Source organism: Coccinella septempunctata, chromosome 2, assembly GCF_907165205.1.
Source record: "Coccinella septempunctata chromosome 2, icCocSept1.1, whole genome shotgun sequence".
Classification (NCBI taxonomy): Eukaryota; Metazoa; Arthropoda; class Insecta; order Coleoptera; family Coccinellidae; genus Coccinella; species Coccinella septempunctata.
In genome coordinates, this window is record NC_058190.1 from 37180333 (window position 1) to 37203726 (window position 23394).

The 23394-nt window shown below is 35.4% G+C and overlaps 3 protein-coding genes across 6 annotated transcripts in view; 2 read left to right on the forward strand and 1 right to left on the reverse strand.

Moving 5' to 3' along the window:
* Nucleotides 1-640: 640 nt before the first annotated feature.
* Nucleotides 641-9876, forward strand: LOC123308498. The gene is made up of 6 exons (XM_044891159.1): nt 641-991; nt 1094-1423; nt 3391-4066; nt 4746-6846; nt 8800-9095; nt 9504-9876. Exons 1-6 carry the CDS (start codon nt 794-796, stop codon nt 9650-9652), a joined length of 3750 nt encoding a protein of 1249 aa, XP_044747094.1. The 5' UTR covers nt 641-793; the 3' UTR covers nt 9653-9876.
* Nucleotides 9877-9961: 85 nt separating this feature from the next.
* The window catches only part of LOC123308500 (tetratricopeptide repeat protein 30A), a 165411-nt gene continuing 151978 nt past the window's right edge, over nt 9962-23394 (reverse strand). For 2 of the 3 annotated variants that reach the window (XM_044891163.1, XM_044891161.1), the window contains exons 2-10: nt 14893-15083; nt 14439-14840; nt 13838-13973; nt 13620-13784; nt 12036-12304; nt 11319-11726; nt 10832-11007; nt 10252-10460; nt 9962-10192 (exon numbers count right to left, since the gene is read on the reverse strand). In XM_044891163.1, the coding sequence (XP_044747098.1) occupies nt 10053-10192; nt 10252-10460; nt 10832-11007; nt 11319-11726; nt 12036-12304; nt 13620-13784; nt 13838-13973; nt 14439-14840; nt 14893-14949 (1962 nt within the window). In that variant the 5' untranslated portion in view covers nt 14950-15083 and the 3' untranslated portion in view covers nt 9962-10052. Of the gene's footprint in view, nt 10193-10251; nt 10461-10831; nt 11008-11318; nt 11727-12035; nt 12305-13619; nt 13785-13837; nt 13974-14438; nt 14841-14892; nt 15084-23252; nt 23358-23394 lie in introns of all 3 variants that reach the window. The other variant, XM_044891164.1, reaches the window with a different exon arrangement.
* Nucleotides 15270-21209, forward strand: LOC123308501 (neutral and basic amino acid transport protein rBAT). Of its 2 annotated transcripts, XM_044891165.1 has the most exons (8): nt 15270-15488; nt 15551-15727; nt 18742-18931; nt 18988-19309; nt 19636-20178; nt 20262-20449; nt 20805-20957; nt 21014-21209. In XM_044891165.1, exons 1-8 carry the CDS (start codon nt 15398-15400, stop codon nt 21093-21095), a joined length of 1746 nt encoding a protein of 581 aa, XP_044747100.1. In that variant the 5' UTR covers nt 15270-15397; the 3' UTR covers nt 21096-21209. The 2 variants fall into 2 exon arrangements, with proteins under 2 accessions (XP_044747100.1, XP_044747101.1); XM_044891166.1 differs by lacking the exons at nt 15270-15488; nt 15551-15727 and adding an exon at nt 18217-18365.

Sequence of the window (23394 nt, forward strand, 5' to 3'; positions counted from 1 at the left end):
TTTCTTTCTACTCCTGTCGGAAAGTGATACTTAAGAAATTGAAATGAGTGAAGGAAAATGGAAAAAAAAGGTTTTAGAAGTTATAAATGTTGCCAACTCATGCGTAAAGTCAGTAAAATGGCCTCAGATCAATACCTAAAAATTTTTATTGATCTGAGAAAATGGCTTTACCGAACGCGACTGTTGACACAGTGTGGTATCACTTTCCACACTTGTTAATGTTAGGAAATAGTTATTTTCCTAACAAGTGCACACTATCTTTCCTTCAAATTTTTTTTTGCTAGTTCATCATCAATCATATTCCACAACAGCGAAACATCAATAAAAAAAATAAATCACTTACCAAAATATTAACTCCAGAATCAAAATATTTGAAAAATAAGGTTTTCAATTCACTGCTTTGAAGGTTTATATCTCCTTTATGATTAAGTTGTAAAAAATGGAGAAAATAAAGAGATACCCTTGCCCCATACTTTTCTACGGAACCCTTGGGCTCTTTTCCTGTTGCCCCTTAGTAGTTCCGCTACTGCTAGGAGGAATAATATTTTTTCCCACAAAATTAAATCGATCGGTTATCGAGAAATATAAATCTGGAAAGGGTAGATAAGAAATTATAATTTATTTATAAACGTTTCAACATTTATAACAGTTCCAGAGTTTCATTACTAATACAATCATAGACAACAAAGTTGTTTTAAATTTTAAAGTTTGACGTTTACAATATTTACATTTCCCTTTCTTGTGGTTTGTTTATTGTTTTGCTAGAGATGACAGCAACCAACTGAAGAAAACAATGGGGAATTTCTCTGTTTTGAAATGCATTCTTTTGTTGTGTAATTTATTATATATTCAGTGTCAGTTACCAATTAATCAAGATGTAGAAGATCGAATTACTGAAGAAAGTCTTCCTTTAATATTGAAGTTTTTAAACGATGACGTTGAAGCAAAAATTAGTTATAATTCCGGAAAGATTAGACAATCTTTGTTGAAGGTATGAAGCATAACTAAGCATAACTATGTTCCTTGAATCAGCCTAAATTGATCTGTATCTGTATTTCTTCTCTTATGATATTAATTATTTTGTATTCAACAGGGTGATATTTTAGAGGTAGATATCACAGCTGATGTAACATGTAAATTTCCAAATGAACAGTGCAACTACGAGAGTGCAGATTGTAGTGGTCTACTGTTTGTTAAGCCAAACGCAATACCACAGGTGATTTCTGTCGATTGTAATCCAAACTCCCCTATCGAGGAACCAATTGCTCTTCCTGTGAAAGATGAATATTGTGAAGGATGTTTTGTTGATGTTAATGTTGATGGAGAAGGTGTTGAACAATTGGCAAATAACGTAATACAGCATGTAGAATCTGAGAAAGGAAAGAAATACATATTGATTGAAGTTCTGAAGGTGCAACAACAGGTAAGAAATAACTGAAATTATATAATACATACGTCCAACAAAATCTAACAATTCATATGATTGAAGATGTTCCTTAAAATTGCACACCGATTATTTTCCCACTTATTTTTACTATTACTCAAGCAGCCAATATTTTATTTCCAACCTATATTCTCGATTCTCTTTTATTCTCCTTATAATCAAGCAAGATCATAATAGCCTTATCAACTGGATGAGTTTCAAACTACCATGCAGAGAATATAAGTTAACATTGGTGTAGAATTTAGTTTTCACCTTTTTTACAAAATATTACAGCATAATTCGGGATATTTTGGAAACCATGAACCATTGTGTGAAATTTCCAATGTTGAAAATGACCTATGAGTAATTTGCAATTAAAGTTCATGAAATCTGTTATCTTAACAATAATATTTACGTACAACTAATATTCTGCTCTACAGAACAGTTTTTACAAGAATTGAATTTATTTGAAATGGAAAAGAGCTAAATTAACTGGTTAATTTTCTTGACTTCTGAGTGTAAACTTGCACATTTTGTTTTTTTTGGGGCAGCAGCTGAGGGAAAAAAAATTAGTCATTCGATTGCACACTTGCTTCCAATTCAATCTTCTACTTAATTTTTTTTCCAAAAATTTTATTTGATTTGAGTGCACTTTTTGTAGGCTGAAAAGTCATCTAGGTTTATTATTAATGAAATACCTCAACACCAATGCAAAGAATTCTTGACTTTGAAATGAGTTGGTACACAGGATGGATCTTTGACTTGCACATACAGAGTATGCCATGTAACGTAAGGCATAGTTTCCATTTGAAAAAATCGACTTATTGCCTTTTTCAAAAATGCATATTTGTCCTTTTTCAACCTCCGTATATCATATCTCAATGGTACCTATAAAACAATATTTTTCCCATTATTATCTAGAGAGAGAAAAACCAGTCAAACGGCTATCGATCTAGGTCTTCTAGCCAGTAATATTTATCTATTTCATCAAATGAGTCTGAAGTTATGCATTGCACTCATAAGATGATAATCTGATGATAATCTGCTATATGGTTTTGTTTCTAATGCAAGTAAAAGAAGTAGAATGGATGTTCAATCTTTGTGAATGAAAATGATTGAAAAATTTGCATATTCTTTCATTAGGCGATTTTTCGTGAAACGTATTCTGGTGAATTCTACCCCCGCTGGGATTTAATAAGGGGAGCGTGGAGGCCAAAAAATTGGCTCATCACGCCCTATCCCCCTGTTTGGGAACACATTATTGTTTCTTTGAGTACTAACCACATCCTCTGTCTGGCATGGAAAGGGACATTTGCGAGTCATTAAGGTTGAAGAAAATATAGGAAATCTTCACCTGACATTGGTAATAGTAGAAAGAATGACCCAATAAGCATACCGCAGACAAGCCCAATCCGAACGTTCAAGGAGAATTTTTCATGGAAATACAGCCTGTACATAAAATTTTCTGGCTTATAAAAACATTTTTTGTTGGTCCCGTCTCATTAGAATTTTTCTGATAATCTATCCAATGCATGTTGCGATAGAATGAAAATATGCAGTCATCTCGTAAAAAAAAATAGTTTTCCAAAGATCATCGCATGCGTTTCAAATCTTCACTCTTGATATGGAGGTCAGTATCTTTGGGGTTATCAAAATTGTGATTAAAAACTATATTCAGATTATTAATCGTATTTGGAATTAAGGACAAATACTGTGATCTCTATTCGAAAGGTTTGTTTATAATGTACAACTGCTAGGAAAAAAATGAAGGATGAATCATAACAAAAATTCATGATAATAATAGTCATAAAACTTGTTCGGTTTTTCACTAGGGAAAATAATAGATATCAGTCTTACTCGCATTTGTATTTAATTTTTACTAATTTAAACGACAGATATCGCTTAAACACTCCCCTTATACATGTTCATATTCCTATTCAATATTGCAATATAAATTTTTTTCAAAGGTGATAAATGGTGTGAATTTCATGATAACAGTCCTCATTGGTCGTCCACCAAGTGTTTGTGATCCACTTCAGAAATGCGAAAGGGACACGAAAGAGGATATGTACTGCGTCGTCAAATTTTTCCAAGAACCAGGTTATTACGCACCCAAAAACATAATCTCCAACAATTGCACGCAGACACAAACTTTCATACCGGTAATGCCCAAGTACCAATCTAACGATATTAATAAAATAGATTCGGGAGACGGTAAAATGGATTACAAGGGAAAATATCCTCATGTTAAGAGAACGGAGCTGAGCGAGAACGATATCTTGAAAGAAATTATTTCGCAAATAATACCGTCAGATGAATTCGTATCTAAATCTACAAACCCAGGGAAAACGATTGAAACATCTTCTGCCAACAATCTACCGGATGAAAGTAGTCCATCCATGATTTCATCAAGCACGTTTCAAGAGGTATTAGCAACGGAAGATGAGCCAATATCAGTTGGTACAGATACATTTTTGAATCAAGATAAAACGGCATACTCGTCTGTATCGGCAGATACTTTTGCAAAGGGAACTTCAACAATTGATGACAATCAACAAATGGCTCTGCAACAAACAGAGGATAATACGCGGGTAACTTCTGAATCCACTGCTTTCAAAGAAGAGGGAGCTATTTTAAACGCAGGTGAGTCGATGTTTTCCATGATTTCGGTTATAAAAAAAGCTATGAATTTCATAATCAGGGTGTCCCAACTGCCCTTTATAACTAGCCCCAATTAGCAGACTTGGGCTTTTCATTCAATGAGGTCCTCAAACCATCCCAGATACACTGCTCAGAAATCGAAGTGGATAATTTAGCATATGTGTGATAATATAAAGTGGGAAATAATTTTTTTTTAAATGTACTGATGTATTTAGTTAGGTATCTACATACGGTTAACCAGCCTGAAATGGCAACAGTAAGCAAGACTGCTTTAGAGCAACAAGAAAGTAGAGAAATTAACACAACAGATATTTTATTTGGTGAAGTCTGCCGACTTAAAGAAGGTTTCTTCTGTTACGAACACCTTCAAATCAAAGTTTAATATCGGGTGGGATGTCCGCTAGCAATAAATTGTAATGTCTGGTGTAACATTGCGGACCAGACATATGTTTAACACAATTTTGGTCTAAATTTCTCTCAAATATCCACTATGAATAGTGCTGATTAGCTTAGAGCAGTTCGCAATGCCTTTGATTGTTTCACGCTATAATCTATAAGTAAATGACAATAGTCTTCACCCCAAAAACTATTTGTTTTCTTGAAAAAGCCAACTTATTGGGACGTCTAGTTTGGAATTGTAATGAAGATTTTTTCATTATAGATAACTCGGACATGTTTACAAGACAGAAAAGAAGTTTGGTGGGTGGAAAGAAAGTAATAGATGTTAGTAACCCAAATATAAAGGAATATACAGGAGAAGCCGTCGATTATTTGAATACTAAACTGAGTAAAGGTGATAGTAGACTTAAAATTGGAAAAATTCTATCGGCGACTTCACAAGTCGTATCCGGAGTTTCTTATGATGTCAAAGCTGAATTGGTAGATTGTTCAGGTGAAGAAAATTCCGTTGAAAATTGTGGGACCGTTCCAAAATTGTGCGATATAAACATCTGGTACCGCCCATGGATGAATAGCAGAATCATCACAATTAAATGTGATGGGCAAACTTATACCGTTGACACATTACAGACAAAAAATCGACGAAAAAGAGAGTCCTTGGTTGGTGGCTGGACTAAAAAAGAAACCGATAACCCGAAAGTGACGGAACATTTGGGAAATCTTCTGAGCAATTTAGATTCACAATCTGGAATGGACAATAAATTGAAGATTAAGGAAATTATATCAGTTTCAACTCAAGTGGTTGCCGGAACCAATTGGCTCATAAAAGCTAGAGTTTCACGATCAGATTGTTCGAAAACAGATAATAAAGAAGCTGCTCACTGCGGCGAGGACAAGGATTCCTTTGAAACATTATGCAGTTTTAAGTTCTGGGAAAAGTTACCCGATGAGAACAGAGTGAGGAAGTTAGATAATGTTGAAATTAAATGCGATGAACCCAAATTGAATTACAGAAGTAAACGAGATGTTCATTTGAGGAAAATCCGACAAATACTTATTGGGGGACACAATCCACTCTCTACCGACGATCCGAGAATCACAAAACATCTAGAACACTTGTTGCCACAATTGGATTCTCTATCAGATAAAGAACACAAATTGAAAATAAAAAATATAATCTCCGCGACAAGTCAAGTAGTAGCAGGAACAAACTGGAATATAAAGGCTGGTGTTTTACTTTCAGATTGTAAAAAATCAGATGACAAATCGTCATCAGACTGCGGCACCAATAAGGATTCGTACGAAACCATTTGTAACTTCAAATTTTGGGAAAGACTCCCCGATAAAACCGGATTACGAAAACTAGATAATGTCGAGATAAATTGTGAAGATTCCAAATTGAATTCAAGGGGTAAAAGAGAAATTCGTGACGTGAAAGCAGGGCAAAATACCTACGATTTTGAACCTCGAAGAGATGTTCAGGTTCCAGGAGGTCAATTGAACGTCGACGAAAATGAACCGGAAATTTACGAATTCATATCCGAAAGCTTGAGACATATGGATTTGAATTCTCCTCATGATAATAAGTTTAAAATGAAGGCAATCCTTTCATCGACCAGACAAGTCGTCTCAGGATATTTGTGGAACATCAAAGTTGCTATTGTTCTTTCAGACTGCAATAAAAATGATGAAACAGACTGGGCTCTATGCAGTGAACTACCGGAAGCTGAACCAAAGATTTGTTTGATAAAAGTTTGGAACAGGCCTTGGCTCGAGCAAGATCATAGAATCAATATTACTTGCGAACATCAAAAGAATGGATATTTCTTCAAGTCTAAGAAGTCGTTGTCATCTGGTCCAAAAATGAACTACGAATTACATCGTGCTGCTTTCGAAGAATTCGAAAAAACCTACAATAAACAGTATTCCAGTCCAAGAGAACGTCTTCATAGATTCTCAATTTTTTCAGAGAATATGTTAAAGATAGAACTTCTCAACAAACATGAACAAGGTACTGGAATTTATGGACCGACGAAGTTTGCTGATCTGTCGCATGATGAATTCTCGAAGATGTTAGGATACAGACCAGATCTCAGAAGTGAAAATGAGATTGATTTTTCAGAAGCTAACATCCCAAATATAGAACTGCCCGATTCTTTCGATTGGAGGGAAAAGAATGTTGTTACAAAGGTGAAAGATCAAGGATCTTGTGGAAGTTGCTGGGCCTTCAGCGTCACTGGTAACGTGGAAGGGCAGTATGCTATCAAAAACGATAAATTGTTGGAGTTTTCCGAACAAGAATTGGTAGATTGCGACACTGTGGATCAAGGTTGTAATGGGGGCCTTATGGATAATGCTTACAGGTACTGCAGTTTTCAATATTTTATGTTTTCAACATAGAAATTGTTAACCTTTGATTTTCATTTTGTTGAGAAGACTTTTTGTTCTTGTTTTTAAATAGGGCTGTGTTGAACTCAGCCTCAAGATATATTGTGTCCCCCCCCATAAGAGCTATGTCGTCTACAGATTGTCGTCCATTTCCAGAGTTCTAATGAACTCGAGTATGTGGAATGGCTTCAGGGAGATTCTGTCACCATCTGATGATCTGGAGTTTCATCCTCCTTCCTATAGAATCTGTAATCGTCGGTTTCTGATTGACCCATTCTCTAGGTGCTTCCTGAGGGGTCTTCATTCATTCATTCATTCATTGCTGTATCCCGTTACCATAGAATGGTGATTTGTTCTCCTTTCCGGGCAAGTGTATTGCCCCATTTTCTTTGATTCCCGATAGACCGGGAACCCAGGATAAACAGGCCTTGTTATTCTTGCCTAATTCATCTTCCTTGGCCACTCCCATATCATCTTATAATCCATGTCGTGTGAGCTCAGTGCTTGGATCGAAGCCTGATGTCACTGGCAAGATTAGTCGATGGGATGTACTTAGTCAGAGAGACCCAGGCTATCTAGGTTCTCATCAGCCATTCCTTCCCTGGATATTCTTAGGATGACCTCGAGGACTAATCTAATCTCTAATCTCTCCAGATGAAGAGGTGTGTAATGATCTTCAGTGCTCTAGTTGGGCACGTACTCATAGCTCCATTGATGCAAACACAGGCTAGCCTTTGTATTCTATCGAAGGTTTTCCTTGCACTGTTCCGACTTGCCTTGGCATGTCAGACTATTTTTCCATAAGTGATAACTGGTCCATCGCAGTATTTTTGTGTTACGTCCCCAAGTTTTACCAGATTTGTGCAAGCCATCAAGGCCTTTATTGCTTTACGAGAAGTCAACTCAATATACTCATTCTATAGAAGATTACTATAGTTGGGGAACCCAAGAGAGAAATTCGGGATTAACTCGAGCTTGTCAGATTAAGGAGATACCTTGGACCCTGTAGAGCACCTCTACCAAAAATTAGGTCTGTATATAGGGCGAATTGTCTAGGACAGCCTGTCAGAATAGTAAAAAAAACGATCATTGTACATACTCGAGCGTGTCAGATTAAGATATATGTGGTTAATAACATGTTGAAAAGTATATATTCTCTTAATCTGACAATAAGCATGACGAAAATGTGTGGGAGGGACCAAAATTGCAAAAAAAAATAGCGTCACGTGTACATTCTCGAGCTCGGAGACTTTTTTTCTTATTTTGAAGCTAATGATACAAGAATAATGGAAAAAATATAATCTAACAGTTTCAGCAAGCCTAAACAATAAAAATTGGCAATAAAGGTCACAAGAATTACTTTTTTTGAATGATCTCTTCTCCTGGGCTTCAAATTGTTTTCGCATTCATTATAAATGTTGTAGAGCATAACATCTTCTGCAAATTTTGTCCGAAGCAATTTTTTCTACGCTTGAACGTTTCTCAGATATATGGCGATTAATGTACATTTGACTGGGTTTCTACATTGACCATGGCCTTTCCCATGTGTGGCTTAGCTCCTCGCCCTCTAACACAAAAACGGTTAAAAGTATGTAAAGTTGCTTCAGACAAAGTTTGTATAGAAATTTTATCATCTACAATTTTCATAATGGATGCAGGGAGATATTTAAAAAAAATTCCTTGTTGTCATCTTCAAACTGTCGGATTAAGAAAACCCCCTCTATCCACTAGGTCTCCACGACGCTCGAGTACATCCCGATTTAGCATCGTCGGCTCCCCAACTACTATCTAGGGTTATTGGTTATTGTCAGATATTAAGTTCCACTGGATGATGTCTCCATTTAGAGAGATGGATTTTATAGCTGGAACTTGTAGTTCTGTCCTGATTGAAACATGAGTGCTTAAATCTGATCAACTTTTTTTTTCAGACAAATTGAGAAACTGGGCGGTTTGGAAGAAGAGAAAGACTATCCTTACGATGCGAGAGATGAGAGTTGTCACTTGAATAAGACACTAGTGCGTGTTGAGCTCGCTGGTGCGGTGAACATAAGCCAGGATGAAACTGAGATGGCCAAATGGTTGGTGAAAAACGGACCTATTTCCATTGCCATCAACGCCAATGCCATGCAATTCTATATGGGTGGAGTGTCTCATCCATGGAAAGTATTATGCAATCCGAAGAGTTTGGATCACGGAGTTCTAATTGTTGGATATGGCGTGCATAGTGAGTAATCCTTAGTCAAAAAAATTATCGTATGATATTGACACTCAATTCTCAAATTATCAATCCTTACTGGTGAAATTGCATGAACAGGGCTATCAAAACAAAGTAAAAAGTTTTAAATTGAAAATAATGGCGAAACTGGCGAATTCGGGTTCGGGTGTTTTGAATGTTTTCTGGTGAAGGTCATTTCAGTAGATTTTCAAATAGATCGATTTCTCTTATTTTGAGCTAGTACCAAGAAAAACAGAGATTTTTGGTGTTTAATAAGATTTTTCATGAAGCTCTGTGCTTCTGGCACGTGTAAATACTCTGGGTATAATCCTCAGGAGAGTATTCGTTACTTTAAAACATTTATCCCCTTATGATTCATTTCATGGTGACTTTTCCAATTTCAAATTTTCATTCCAGCTTATCCCAAATTCAAAAAATCACTTCCATACTGGATTATAAAGAACTCCTGGGGAAAATCTTGGGGAGAACAGGGATACTACAGGGTATACAGAGGAGATGGTACATGCGGAGTAAATCAAACTCCATCCAGCGCCATTTTGAAATAAACACAAATAATAATAATTTTTTGCTCTCTAGCGAAGTTCGCTTGATAATAATCCTAGGAAGTAAATTATATGTAAGTAACAAAATTATAAAATTTTTAGTTACGATCAAAATTGTTTAACTTGATTTTATTGACTGTATAGAGATATTCTATTTATCTTATATGTTTTTAAAGAGTTTATGACAATGTTAACCATAGAAAATATATAAAAAAAAGTTAATCCAATAATATTAGCAGCTATTTGACTAGATTATATAACAATCTATTTTAATTATTTTTTCAATTATAGCATGTGATACTGTTAAAAAACGTTTTCAACAACAACAATGATTATAAGATCAAAACTTCTGAATAAATCCTACAAATAAAAATTCTTTGTCTGTCAGTATTAAATTGCTGAATCAATAGTTCTGCAATTTCAGTAAAAGACACTTCAGTTTTCTAGCTTCATATGTTACTGTTTCTTCACCATCTGCTTTTTCACCCTCATTCTCTTCGTAAAGTTTTGGACAAATTACGCTCTTCACAGTTTTACCATGCACTGGAAAATATTCTAATTTTTATGCAACCACCCACATATCATTTCATGTTTTTACTTACATTCGCAATTTTCCAAAAACGCTAAGCATTCTTCAATCGTGGAATCCTTAAGCGAAATCATGTGCTTTGCAAACATTTCCAAGAGGCTCAAAAAACATCTCTTGGTATAAAACCACGTATCGGTACCAAGTTTCTTGTTATACGGTTCAAGGGATTTCATTACTCTCGAAATTCCAAACTCGTAATTTCCTTTTGAACAGTAAAGTGTCCTAAAAAAAAACCATAAGATTTATGGGTGAGCTACTATATTTTGGCATATATCGCTATGAAAATCTTTGGAATATACAGGATTATAGTGAAAGTCGTACTGAATATTGAAGGATGTTATTATTCAGGTCATTTCTGATGGATTTGGTTCTATAATATGGTGTCCGAAACTCAACCGTTATGGAGATATTGAGTTTTGAAGATTTTTTTGAAAAATCCTTTATTTTTGGCTTTTTTATCGATTTTTTTCGGATTGGAGTTCGGTAGTTACTTCATTTGGGCTTACCATTTTTACGAATGCTATTTTTTTTTCTCATTCGATTTTAAAGCTTCATTATCAGAAATAATAAACCAAAGTTAAAAGGACCATTACCCTATCACTAAATTGATGATACAGTGATGGAAACATTTCTTTTCAGGTTCCTCGTAGGCCAGTTGGTCTTCTTCCTTTTCAACCTTCCTCATGAGCTCTTCAGCATCTTCGTTTTGAATTGTCATTATATATGAAACGCAGAGATTCGCCAATATAATTGGATTTACTTTGAGAAACTGAAACATAACATCAAGAATACAGGCAGTTCAACACTACACTAAAAACAGAATTTTATGATTTTCATTAAATGAGTTGTTCAACCACGAGATGTGTTTCGCTATCACAGTAGAACCTTCACCATCTTCAGGTGGGTGAAGGTAAACCTTACTTACCTTCACCCACCTGAAGATGCTACAGTGATAGCGAAACACGTGTCGTGACTGAACAACTCATGTTAATGAAAATCATAAAATTCTGTTTTTAGTTCGGATTTTCATCAAGCATCGGCCAAATCAATTCAATAGTTCAACTATAGTTCAAAATTCACCTCGGAGTATCTTTTTTTGACCAGTGGCTCATAAAAACCAGCGGCTTCCTTGAACTTGTTCTCTTGCATGAACAACACGTGAGCTACGTTCAATCTCCACGTTTCGTTGTCGTTGCAAAATTCAACACTTTTTCTGAACACCTTTTCGCACTGTTGATAGTTTTCCAGGTCCCAGTAAATTTTTGCCTGGGCCATCAATGCGGGAATGTATTTTTCTAGACAGTCCTCGTACTCCATAACCGTCTTCTTGACAAGTTCGGTCTCGTTGTTGTTCCTGTATTCTTGTGTTTGTTTGGCGTATTTTCTCAACAGCTCCGCATGTCTGCTGACTATCTCGTCGAATTTCTGATATGCTTCGTTCGGAGAAGTTTGGAGGGTTATGACGGCATCCAAAAAATCATAGAGGTACTGAAATGTAGGGAATGATTAGTCGTTTTAGTAGACTCATAATGAAGAAGGGAATTCGACGATCTTGAGCGACGGTTGTAGTTCTTGCTCTTTAACCCCAGTGAGAATATGCAGCCCTTCTCTACGATACCGATTCCAAGCTCTAACTAAATTTTGCGAAACCGGGGACGTTCAGCAACTTCAAATTTTTCTAGCTACTCGAATTAAGGGTCAAAATAACAAAATCTGAATCAAGAAATAAATCAATTGCAATGAAACTTGCCGTCATGGTACCTTTCCTTCGAGTCGTGTGTCAGATTTTCAACTCACCTGAGTTAAATATTTGTAGGTCAAGTGAGTGTTTTCAGCAAGAATGTTGGCAGCAAGATCGTAACATTCGTACTGGCAGTAAAGGAGCAGCAGATTGGCGAAGGTTTCTGGCGGGAATGGATTTTGCTGAAGAAGGAACTGCAATTTCTCGAAGCCTTCGGTTGGATTGGTCTCGAAATTCATCAGGGCTTGATTGTGGAGGGTCACTGCATCCAATTCGTGTTCAGCTCTTGGCGGCATATCTGTCAATGCTTCTCTAGCTGCTTCAACTTGAAAATTGAAAAATTCCTTTAAAGATCCTTACTATACACAGAGTAGGTGTAACAAACTAATGGGGTGGATTTTCTGAAAACATGGGACGTAAATCTCCGAAACTCTGGGTGTTGAAGTTAAAAAAAATAGAAAATTAGGAAAATACGGGACGTAGAGTGACTCCTTGTATAGAAAAGAATGGTGATCATATTTAACATTAATAACATCTACTTCTATAATATTTTTAACTGTTTATTCACAAATATTCCTTTTTTTATGAAAAATCAAATATTTTATACCAATTTTTTCGAAAAAGGCGAGATTTAAGCCATTCGCCAAAGAATACCGTTTTTGGATAATAATATTTAAGAATTTCACAGCCTTCGAACAGTGTTATCCATAGTGAGCAGGTTAACCGCGCAATGTTCAAACTTTGTAAGTGGACTAATGATTAATCAGTGAACAAAAGCCAACAAATCCTGAAAAGTCCGCCTTTTCGTCACTTCACCAACTTTTGAAGCGGTATTCATGTATTCCACAGATGATAATGACGTGATAAAACGCCAAAAATTAAAGAGTCCACAATAAGCGTATCTATTCAAGTCCATACAGGGTGAGTCTTTGACTCGTACAAATATTTTAACAGTAGATTCTTGAGGTCAAAAGAAACACTTTTTTCCTTTACCATTTTTTCCGAATCGCCTCGGTTTGAAGGATACCGGCTGTTGAGAAACCATAAAAACATGTTATTTTTAGTTCTATCTCACAAACGGTATTATCGAATGAAATGAATTTCGGAATATAGTTTTTCATTTATTTGATGAATCTTTTTCGAACACAAGATATCACCCACACTTCCAGTTTTCTCATTATGACCGTTACCTACCATAAAAATACCCAACTTTTGGAAGAAGGTTGGACGCTATCTAATGAAAATTTGAACGTTTTGTAAAATAAAGGTATTCTTAATATTTTGTTATATAATGCGCCGTTTTCGAGTAATTTGATGTTCAAAAATTTAAAAGTATCTATGAAATTTGAAAAATTGGGTACTTTGGCTGAATACAACCCTGTTTGAAAGATCCACAGATGTGTAGTGTCACAGATTCAGCTAGTTATTCTGAAGGTAATTTTGTTTTTCTAGGGGTGGCACAGCTCATTATGAAAAATTCAAATGGCTATACCTTTTTATCAGGACCGAATCCGAAAAAAGGGTAAAGAAAAAAGTTTTTCTTTTGGCCTCAAGAATCTACTGTTAAAATGTTTGTACAAGTCAAGGACTCATCCTTTATAGTTATTAGACAGAGAGCAAGATTATATTATGTTACTTACTATTCTTCGATTGATATTCAATGGCTGCCTTCAAGTTGAAAGCCTCAGTCAATGCTGTTTCATGCAATGTAAGTGTATTACCAACAGATCTCACTTCAATACCTTCCGTCTGCATTCCTATACTCATTTCTGGGTGATCCCTTATGCCATTCTCTATGATATCAGCTGAGGAATTATGTGTTTGATTAATTGATCGACTTAAACATTCCAGGACTTACCACAGTACTTCAAGGAAAGAGCATAATCCTTTAATCGGTAATAACAAAGGGCGATATTGTATGCCAAGTACGGTTTGAAACCTTGCATCTGCATGGCAGCAGAAAATTTTGATAAAGCTTCCTCGTAATTTCCATCCTGGATGTGAATCGATTCGAAATCACACAGAGCTTTTTATTTATACAAAAAATGTTGATTCGAATCACAAAACTTTGATTGTTCAATCAACGCGATATGACAGTCACTCGATTTCCAAAACGAATTCAATGAAACTTTTTCATTTCTGAATATTTTGAAGAAGTATATAGGAATTGAGAATCAATGAATGGATTTATATAGATCACAATTTGTAGCGAGAATGATATTCTGAATGGTCATTACTGAATTATCGATTGAAATCAAATTGACGTTTATTCGTCAATCAAGCGTTGATTCCCCGATCAAGTTTTGTGAAACCGGGGGATAATCGAACAAAAAATTAACAAACAAATAAAAGTTGGCCAAACAAGTTTCATCAAAATCTATTGAATGAACTCTCATTGTGGCAAGGGTGGTGGGCTAAAGGGGTATTTACTATTTAAACCCTCTTGTCTACAATCTCACCTTGTAAAAAATACATCCTATATTCACTTCCCTATCAGGATCCTCAGCTTTACAAGATTCCACTAATTCCTTAGCGGACAACAAATCATCTTGACTATATTTGATAGCTGCCTGCAACTTATTGGCCGAATTTTTGTATTCTTCAATATCTTTTATCTCGTTCAAAATTTGATAGGCATCTTCATACTGGCACGCTTGGAACAGAGATTGTGCGTGGTATAATTTGTAATCATTGTTCGAAGGATACATTTTCGTGAGTTGTTCATAGTAGCTTGACGCATTTGCATAATCTTGAGTATAAAAATAACAGTATGCGAGCAATGATAATCCAGCTCTTGTAGAATTAGATTCAGAAATGCCATGTAGAACTCTGATTGCTTCACCGAATCTGTTATCTTTTATCTGAAAGAACAGTCAAGATCATTTGAGTATTAAAGGTTTTCAGACTAATTACCAAAGAGTATATTGTTTTAGTAAAATCTCCGTCATTTATGATACTTGCTACAAACATTTTGCACACAAGAATTAGCTATGAATTAATTATGAATACGAAATCCATTTAAATTTGTATACACCGTTGTCATAGCAACGACCATATCAAGGAGCGCTACTGTCTTTCTAACTTCCGTATCTCTGATTACTGAGCTGAAAACAAAATCTTATATCATCTACTTCTTTTGCAGTGAGCAATTTTAATTTCAACGACTAATAAGTAAATTATTATCAATTTATTCTTTCATACTGAAAAAAGTAACATGGTCATTAATCACAGAATATCTCTGCGTTTGCTCTGTGTTGATAACCTTTCATCCGAAGAATTACCGTTTTTCTTCAGATATTGATCGGTTGAGGCGTGGATTACTGAAATAATTACAAATCTCTTGAGCAGTTGCTTTTTATTGGTGGGGCCTAAGTAGGTCTTTCATAACTATCGTCTTGGGTAATTGGATAATAACATAATGGATGGAAATTCGTTGGACTTGTCGGGAAAGAAAGAGGAGAAACAGCCTCTGGCCAGCTATAAAGCAATACCCGAAGCAGATATGGAAGGTAAGAAAAAAACAACCCGAGTTGCTTCGGAACTGGTTTAAGAGAAATTAATCTTATTGCAGACGAAGCTATTTCTTCAGCAAAAGTCGAACGCAAAGGTAAGAATTGCATTGATAAGGACGGCGCTCATGAGAAGATGTTACCAGATGAAGAATCTCAGTTTAATTCCAATGATGTGGATATACCTGAACATAAGGTGATCATCAAGGAGAAGAATGGGGATACTAAGTTAGATATTGGTAAGTCAATTATCTTCCATATTATTTCTTTGTTGAAAGATGATGTAACTGTATCAATGGATTTCATCAGAAGTATTGATAGAAGTCAATGCAAGTTCAATGAATACATTGAGATCTCTATCTGATTTTCCACATGGAAAATAATTTCCCTCCCTCTATTATTGAATGTTATCAACGATTCAAGCCCCTCATAGTTCTGACATTAGATACATTTTTTCTTTTAAGCTCCTATTTGAGTTCATATTGATCTTAGGATATTTTTGAAGGATCATCCACTTTTGTCGATACTTTTTCATGGTTTCCTTCCCTAAACAAAATCGTTTCTTGTAGAAATTGCTTGCACTTAATAAGTTATATACAACATTTGTCAGCATCAATTTTTCCACGCAGCGGTAGTTTAGGATTGATAGTATATGGCATACTAGACAATTGCCTAATTGAAAGATATCAGTTTCTTAAGAATAAAGTATTAATATAATAATGAAAAAGTGTACCCATTGTGTGAGTTTTCGAATTGGTTGTTTATTTGTCCTATTAATATAGTGGCTCAGATTTCAAGTTTCAAATGATTTTAAATCAGCACTAATTTCAAGTTCAGGACATAATAAACTGCACTGCTCAACCATTGATAAGCATCACAAATTCCTTTAGTGGCTTTCATTAAGTTATCTGGAACATCTGTTTTACATGTTTTCCTTTACAAAAAACTGGGATATTTCAAGTTTTTTATTCTTTTTTACCTCATCAAGCTTTTGCTCTCTGACATCAATTGAATGTGGGGGGCTACAGATAGTGGCGTAAAAAAAGACGCAAGTTCGATTTGAATTGAAAATAATTGAAGAAATGAAAGCCATATCGATGGACCAGTCATACCGAGAAAACGTTTGGCTCCTATATGTGACTTGACCAAATCATAGGGTGGATGCAGGAAGGGTTTTCCCAGCGAAAAGGTTAGGTTCATCAGAAACAGAAGCTTATGTTAATGGGGGGAGGTCAGCAGCTCAACAGCTGCTCAAGATCTACTAAGCTTTCTTTTTGAACGTTTGGGCAGCTCCTGGGCTGCAATTTTCATAAAATCAGAACTCTTTATATATTTACCCAAGAGGATTATGAACGAAGTCTTAACAGATAAAATCGTTATTGAATATTTTCATAATTTTCTCAAGTTTTATATCTATACATATTTTGTATATTCGTGCTCTCCAAATCAAAAAACTACCAAATATCAGCAGAAAAGAACAAGGTTGATCTTTGAAATAAGGCAATAACTTTCGAAAAAATAGTCAAACTTAAAAATTATCCACGAGTTAACGTCGAACTGAAAACAAATAATTAAAAGTACGCGAACCAGGTCTCGTCTCAACAGCTGATCGTCCAAATTCCTGCGCAGAGTTGGTGCCCTAATAACAGGTTTGTTCGTAGAGTATTTTGCAACGGTTGTGAACTGTACAGAGCAAGCACAATTTCATTTTAGGGTAGCGAAAATCCATTTGCGCTTGCTCTGTACAGTTCACAACTGTTGTGAACCACTCTACGAACAAGCCTAATAGCTTCATTTGGGAACAGTTTAGGGGCCAGGGGCGAGAAGTCCAGAGCTGTACCGGTGCAGGAAGCACGAAAAAGAAGTTCTAATTTCCAAGACTGTGAGACGTCGACTGCATTTTCGTGTTTTTATATGATCCTGTAGAAGGGCACTGCAATCCATGTTTGAATACGGCAGAGTACGCCGACTGCAGTAGGCCGAGGATCACCACAATAGGACAGTTGAAGTTTGGAGTCGGTGTTTATTTATGGATGAGTCTAAATTTTGTTTGGTAAACTCCGATGTAGGCATTCTCGTTTGGAGGAAAATAGTTCGAAAATATTCAGAACAGTTTATGGTTCCCACAACTGCTTTTGAAGGAGGTCAAACTCACACTTGAGATACTGTCGAATGTCATTTTGCTTGCACGTAAATGCATGCTCCTTCCCTCTGTGTCTTGCCGGTTCTGAGCAGATTGTCCACATTAAAATCTGAAAAATTCTGATCAATGCTCATATTCTTGTTAACTATATGGCAACGTCGTTAATTATAATAATTAAAAGTTAGTACCAATCATTGGGAATTCAAATCTTGAATCACGGTGAATCTGCGTGTTCTCGTATTATGAGTACAACCGATTACTTGCCTCAGGAGTCCATTCCAGCCTTTCACGGCATTTTTAAGGCTCGTTCTGGCAAATGAATATTCATTTTAATTTTTTCTTCTAATTGCGCAAGTTTGAACATTTCCAGGATTCATTGATTTGGATGAGCTGTAATATTTTTTTGTTTTTGTATCAATAAAACTTCTTGTTGAAGTTGCAGCGTTTTCAGCGATTCCATAAAGCTAAATTTCCTGAAATGTGCATACATAATCCTGAGGACTTATATTAAGCCTCTTTTATTTTGTTTTCTTTTGGAATTCATTCGAATCACTGATGAGTACGATAATAGATAGTTTGTTATCAAACATTCAGTTTGAAATGGTTAAACAAGGATTTATTTGTTTGGTAATGATAGCTCATTTAGAATTCATTGTCAATGTTCATTTCGTATTGAGTATTGACTGTTGGTGTATGAATTTTTCTGAAAATGCAGAGTTTACGCGTGGAAGAAGGTAAAAAATAATGCATATTTTCATATTTAGATTTGTACAATGTGATATACAGAACGTCCATTGATGATATGCGAATATTTAATGAGTGCATGTGGAATCAGTAAACTTTGTATTACAGACTAAAGCTCAAAAATGTCCCCCATATAAAAATACAGTGTGGAAAATCAGAGTTAAAGGCTGAATAAGTTTGTAGAAAATTATTACCATTATTCCGATTTCAAAAATGAATATTGAAATAACTACGATTCAATAAGCAAGGAATATATTCTATTTTTATATTCCATTGTTGATTAAGAAAAACATAAGAAATCTCAATTTCAGCGAAAACCCTAAAAGGACCTGCTGAATAATGCCACCAATTTCATTTTTGTTGCAGGGGAACTCAAATCTGCCTTTGCTGGCATGGGAAAAGAGGAACTTATGAAATATGCCAATGATCCATTTTGGATAAGAATTCGTTGGTTTCTCTTCATACTTTTTTGGCTCTCGTGGTTGGGTATGCTTATAGGTGCAATAGCTATTATCTACAAAGCTCCTAAATGCCTATCGCCTGAGTCAAAACAATGGTTAGTTGAGAAAAAAATACATTTCGTCAGTTTCTTCAAGAAAAATCTTCTCGTAGGTGGGAAGAAGGCCCTCTTGCAGAAATCAAGGCAGATATCAGCCCAGACAACCTGAAGGAATTGAAAGATAGTGGTATCAAGGCACTGATTGTGGAGTGGTCAGATGATATTTACGACAAAATAAACGACTCTCACAGAGTTATCAGTTTGATGGAAAAGGGGAAGGAGCTTGATCTTCCCATTATCTTGGACTTTGAAGCTAGTATGTCTAATATTTGGTTTGAGAATTCTGAAAATGGAGGAGAATATAGCGATTATTATATATGGAAAGAATCTGATAAAGTAAATGCTTCAGGAGCACCTATACCCCCCAACAATTGGGTGAGTTGATGTACATGGAGGTCATAATTTGTATTGTATTTTCAGAATTTCAGTTTTTCATGAAGTTTGTGTTTCCAGATTTTCTATTTTGTTACTGCCAATAATCATTTCTTTGAAATATCCTTATTTTTACCTGAAAACCATCCATGTACATATTTTTCTGAACAGAAAAGACAAATCCATTTAATAACCTTAATTTTTCACGAGCAGTTCGTTTTCTAGGTGTCAGAATGATTTTAATAAATTGAGTTACTCTGCTGCATGTTGCTCAAATAAAAGCTGAGAATTTCTCTATGCATAACATCCCACAATTTTTTGTTTTTCAGATTTCTAGGAGAAATGAATCGTCCTGGAAATTCTCCGCCATTCGAAAAGAATTCTACTATGCTCCTGAAGGGTGGCCCCAACTCAACTTCCGCAATGACAATGTAACTGAAGAATTCGCCAGTGTTCTAAAGAAATTCTCTGACAAAGGAGCCAGAGGATTCAGAATTCGTGACGCCCATCTTTTACTTGTTGATCCTCAATTCAAAGATCAAGAACCAGATAAATCAAATGAAGTTACGGAAAAAGGCTACTTCTTGAATGATTACGGTTTCTATGTCCATTCCAAAACGGAAAATCTGCTCGAACTGGGACCGCTTCTAAAGAAGTGGAGGAAGGTTGCCAAGAATGTCACAAATAACGGCCCCTTTATGGTGAAAAATATTGGGGAAAAAGTTGAGGCATATAAAGTAAATGGAGTTTTCGTGGTGGACTTGCCGGCCCATGTTAATATCTTCCACAAAGCAGTCTTTGAACCAGAGAAAATAGTGCATACGTTAGAATATATCTTCAAAACACTTCAATTCCAGTGGCCTCTATGGGCTGTGAGTTCTTTTTTTTTTTTTCATGCTACATTGGCACGCCTATTTTTGGGGTAGTATTTTGATGTTTGAAATTTTTTTTTCAGCACAAATCTAACTCTTTGCCGCAGGATGTTCAAGATTCAGTAACTTATCTTCTACCAGGTGTTCCTCTTCTAGAAGGAGGTGCAACTGTAAATCAAGAGCTTTTGAAATTACGTTCTTTACCGCCAATACTGCAAGGCGAATTTGCCTGCAAGGCTGTTGCCAATAATAGTGTATTAGCTTTCACCAGGTAAGAAAAAACTAATACCTGTAACTTCTTTTTTTTATTTATATCGATATCTAATGATGGAAAAACTTTTTTATGCTTTCGGAATAATAGATATAGGTAAGTTATTTGAATTCCAACCATAAGATAAGATTGAGTAAAGAGTCACGTGAATGAATGAATAGTACACTGGATTATAGTATTTATTGATTTAAGCATCCTTGGAATGTCCTAATCTAGACTTGCTCAAAATATTTTTTTATATCAATCTTCAACAACATTTTCTTTCTATAGATATATGGACAGTTGATTGAATATTGTGCCATATCTAGCAATAGTTTTTCATGAAAATAATGTTTATTTTTATTATTCTTTGCAGGTTAACATCAGGAAGTCCTGCTATTCTGGTTGCTGTGAATCCTTTGAATGAAACTGTAACAGTGAATTTGGAGAAAGATATGAATTCAATCTCCAGTGAACTAACTGTACAGTTCATTAGTACCAACTTCAATGAAAGTAACTACAAAATTGGGTAAGATTTCCCAAATGAACCCGAGTTACGATAGAGTCTCATGAATTATTTTTCAGGTTGAAAAAGGAGGCCAACAATATTTTGATATCACCAAAGGCTTCCATTGTTCTAACTTATACTCCAAAAAAAGATGAGTAGTGTGACAATTCTACATTATATGTGACTAATATCATTGCCAATCGTGAATCCAGTAATTGAAATTTATATTCAAAGCCATAAATCTCGAATAAAAAAGATTCCTTCATTGTTGTTAGGATATTTGCATAATTCCTTTAGCCATTTCCTCTGAAACTTCCATTCAACAATTTCTGCTAAACAACTGTTCCACTGCTCCACAAGAACAAATTACAATGTTGGGAAAACTTTGCTCTGAGACAGAGAGGGGATTATAAGCTTGGTTTGTTGGCTGCTGGGTGGCGCTGTAGTATTTCGATACTTCCTACAAGGCATACATTTAATAGTCAGGATCAGGAAACTCTGTTGTCATTGAGGTGTTGTATTGACGATATTGAATGGGATAAATCCGCGAATCAAATTTGACAGCCGATCAATTGATTGCCAAATCAACGCAAAGTTATTATTAGCCCGTTGGGTGTCTGTGCGGGCGCTAAGTTATGGGCACGCTACCTGTAGCGCAATTTTGGAGCTATCGAGCTCAATTTAGGCACAAATACTTGTATTCGCGTTGTTAAAATATTTGTTGGTTTTGGTGTAAATCGGAAAGGTGGTTTTTATGTTATTCCAATTATAAGAAATATTGTTGGGGGCATACTAGAGTTTGCAATTTTGAACCTTTCGATATGAAAATTTGCATGACGATGCCTATCGACTTTGGTCAGTATCGCTCTGGCCGTTTCCGAGATTTTTTAAATTTACTAGAATTTGGATGGGCTATGACTCCACAAGGCGCCATTTTGAGTCAATTTTTGTGACTTAGAGTGTTTCATTGTTTCATCCGAAGAAATAATATGTAATTTTTAAAGAATATTCTACTTTCAAAAACAGACACAAGATGGCGCGCTCTAGATTTCTTTGTTTTTCTATTACCTTTATAGCCAACCGTGTATCAAAGATATGAATATGGATATCCACAATCAACTGAATATATGGAGAGTAGAGACAAAGAGGTAATCTGTGGTAGAGTAAAGGTGAACAATCCCTGCTTGCAGACCACATATTATTTGTCCCCTAAAATCATTGATTCATTGAATCCTTCAATGCCTAAAATATGTACCAATTAATAGTTCATGTTTTAGGCATTGGCGTTCATAGGAGAACTACTTACAATGACTTTAACAACTCGTCAGTCAATGAACGAGTTTGATTTAAACTAGTTGAAAAAGTTGGCTGAATGAAAATAGATCTATGTTCTAAGGAATGAACTGCCTTTCGGTATTGTTGACAGACGATTAGAATATTTAATTGATTTTCAATTTCGGATGAAAGAAAAACATTTTAACACGTTGACTGTCCCCATTCTAATTTTTTCTTCACCCCCCACGTCCAACACTTTTATTCAAAGAATTTATTTTGAAATCGTCATTTTTCCAATTTTTGCTTATAACTCGAAAACAAAAAAAAGTGTCCAAAGATGACTACTACTATTGTAAGTTTCTCAAAAAAAGAGAACGAGAATGGGGTATCAGATTTTGTCTGTCTCCTCCGGTTTAAAAGCTGTGGCGTTAAAACATCGAAATTTGCCCACCCTGTACACCTTACATTTTTTTTTATATCTTTGAAAACCTGCAAACGCTTTCCCCACCGCTGAAAGTGCATTCATCATAAAGCCCTTTTTTTCTTTCTACCATCTAATCTTCAAAATCCACTAGGTCTCCATGGCGCTCGAATAAATCCCGATTTAGCATCGTCGGTTCCCCAACTAATAGTTTCATCACAAATTTTGAAATCGACATTACTTCCGGTTGAAGAATGAAGAGGCAGTTCAAAATTGTTGAATTAACTATGGTGAAATACGCAATTTTTTGTAATAAGTATTTACTTTCCAAATTTCGTTTCGATTTCACGATTTCTCTAACAATTCCGGAAATATTTGATTCCACACATTTTCTCGCACATCTGTAAATCTCCCTGTAAAAAAATGTGAGCAGTAAATAATTAGAATTCATCGAAAGCACCCAAATAAAAGACTGAATTATTTGAATAAATATTTCTAATCAAACAATACCTATACCTTATTATATGGAAATTCATTTTTTGAAGGCCGGCATATTATTCCTGATTATAATTTTGAGCATAACAAATGAGTTAGAGAAACATTTCTGATGACATACTTACACAGCATGCTATTATTATCCATATCATTACTTATTCAGAAATTGTAATTTCTGATGAATAAGAATCGTAGTAAAATTCGACAATATTTTTCCAGATTATTGATAACTGAAAAATCGGAAGAAAATTACTGTTCCTTCGATTG

Coding starts and splice junctions, on each gene's coding strand:
- LOC123308501 (XM_044891165.1), top strand. CDS start 15,398: ATGGATGGAAATTCGTTGGACTTGTCGGGAAAGAAAGAGGAGAAACAG. Junction 15,489..15,550: donor ACCCGAAGCAGATATGGAAG/GTAAGAAAAAAA, acceptor ATCTTATTGCAG/ACGAAGCTATTTCTTCAGCA. Junction 18,932..18,987: donor TCGCCTGAGTCAAAACAATG/GTTAGTTGAGAA, acceptor ATCTTCTCGTAG/GTGGGAAGAAGGCCCTCTTG.
- LOC123308498 (XM_044891159.1), top strand. CDS start 794: ATGGGGAATTTCTCTGTTTTGAAATGCATTCTTTTGTTGTGTAATTTA. Junction 992..1,093: donor TTAGACAATCTTTGTTGAAG/GTATGAAGCATA, acceptor TGTATTCAACAG/GGTGATATTTTAGAGGTAGA. Junction 9,096..9,503: donor TGTTGGATATGGCGTGCATA/GTGAGTAATCCT, acceptor TTTTCATTCCAG/CTTATCCCAAATTCAAAAAA.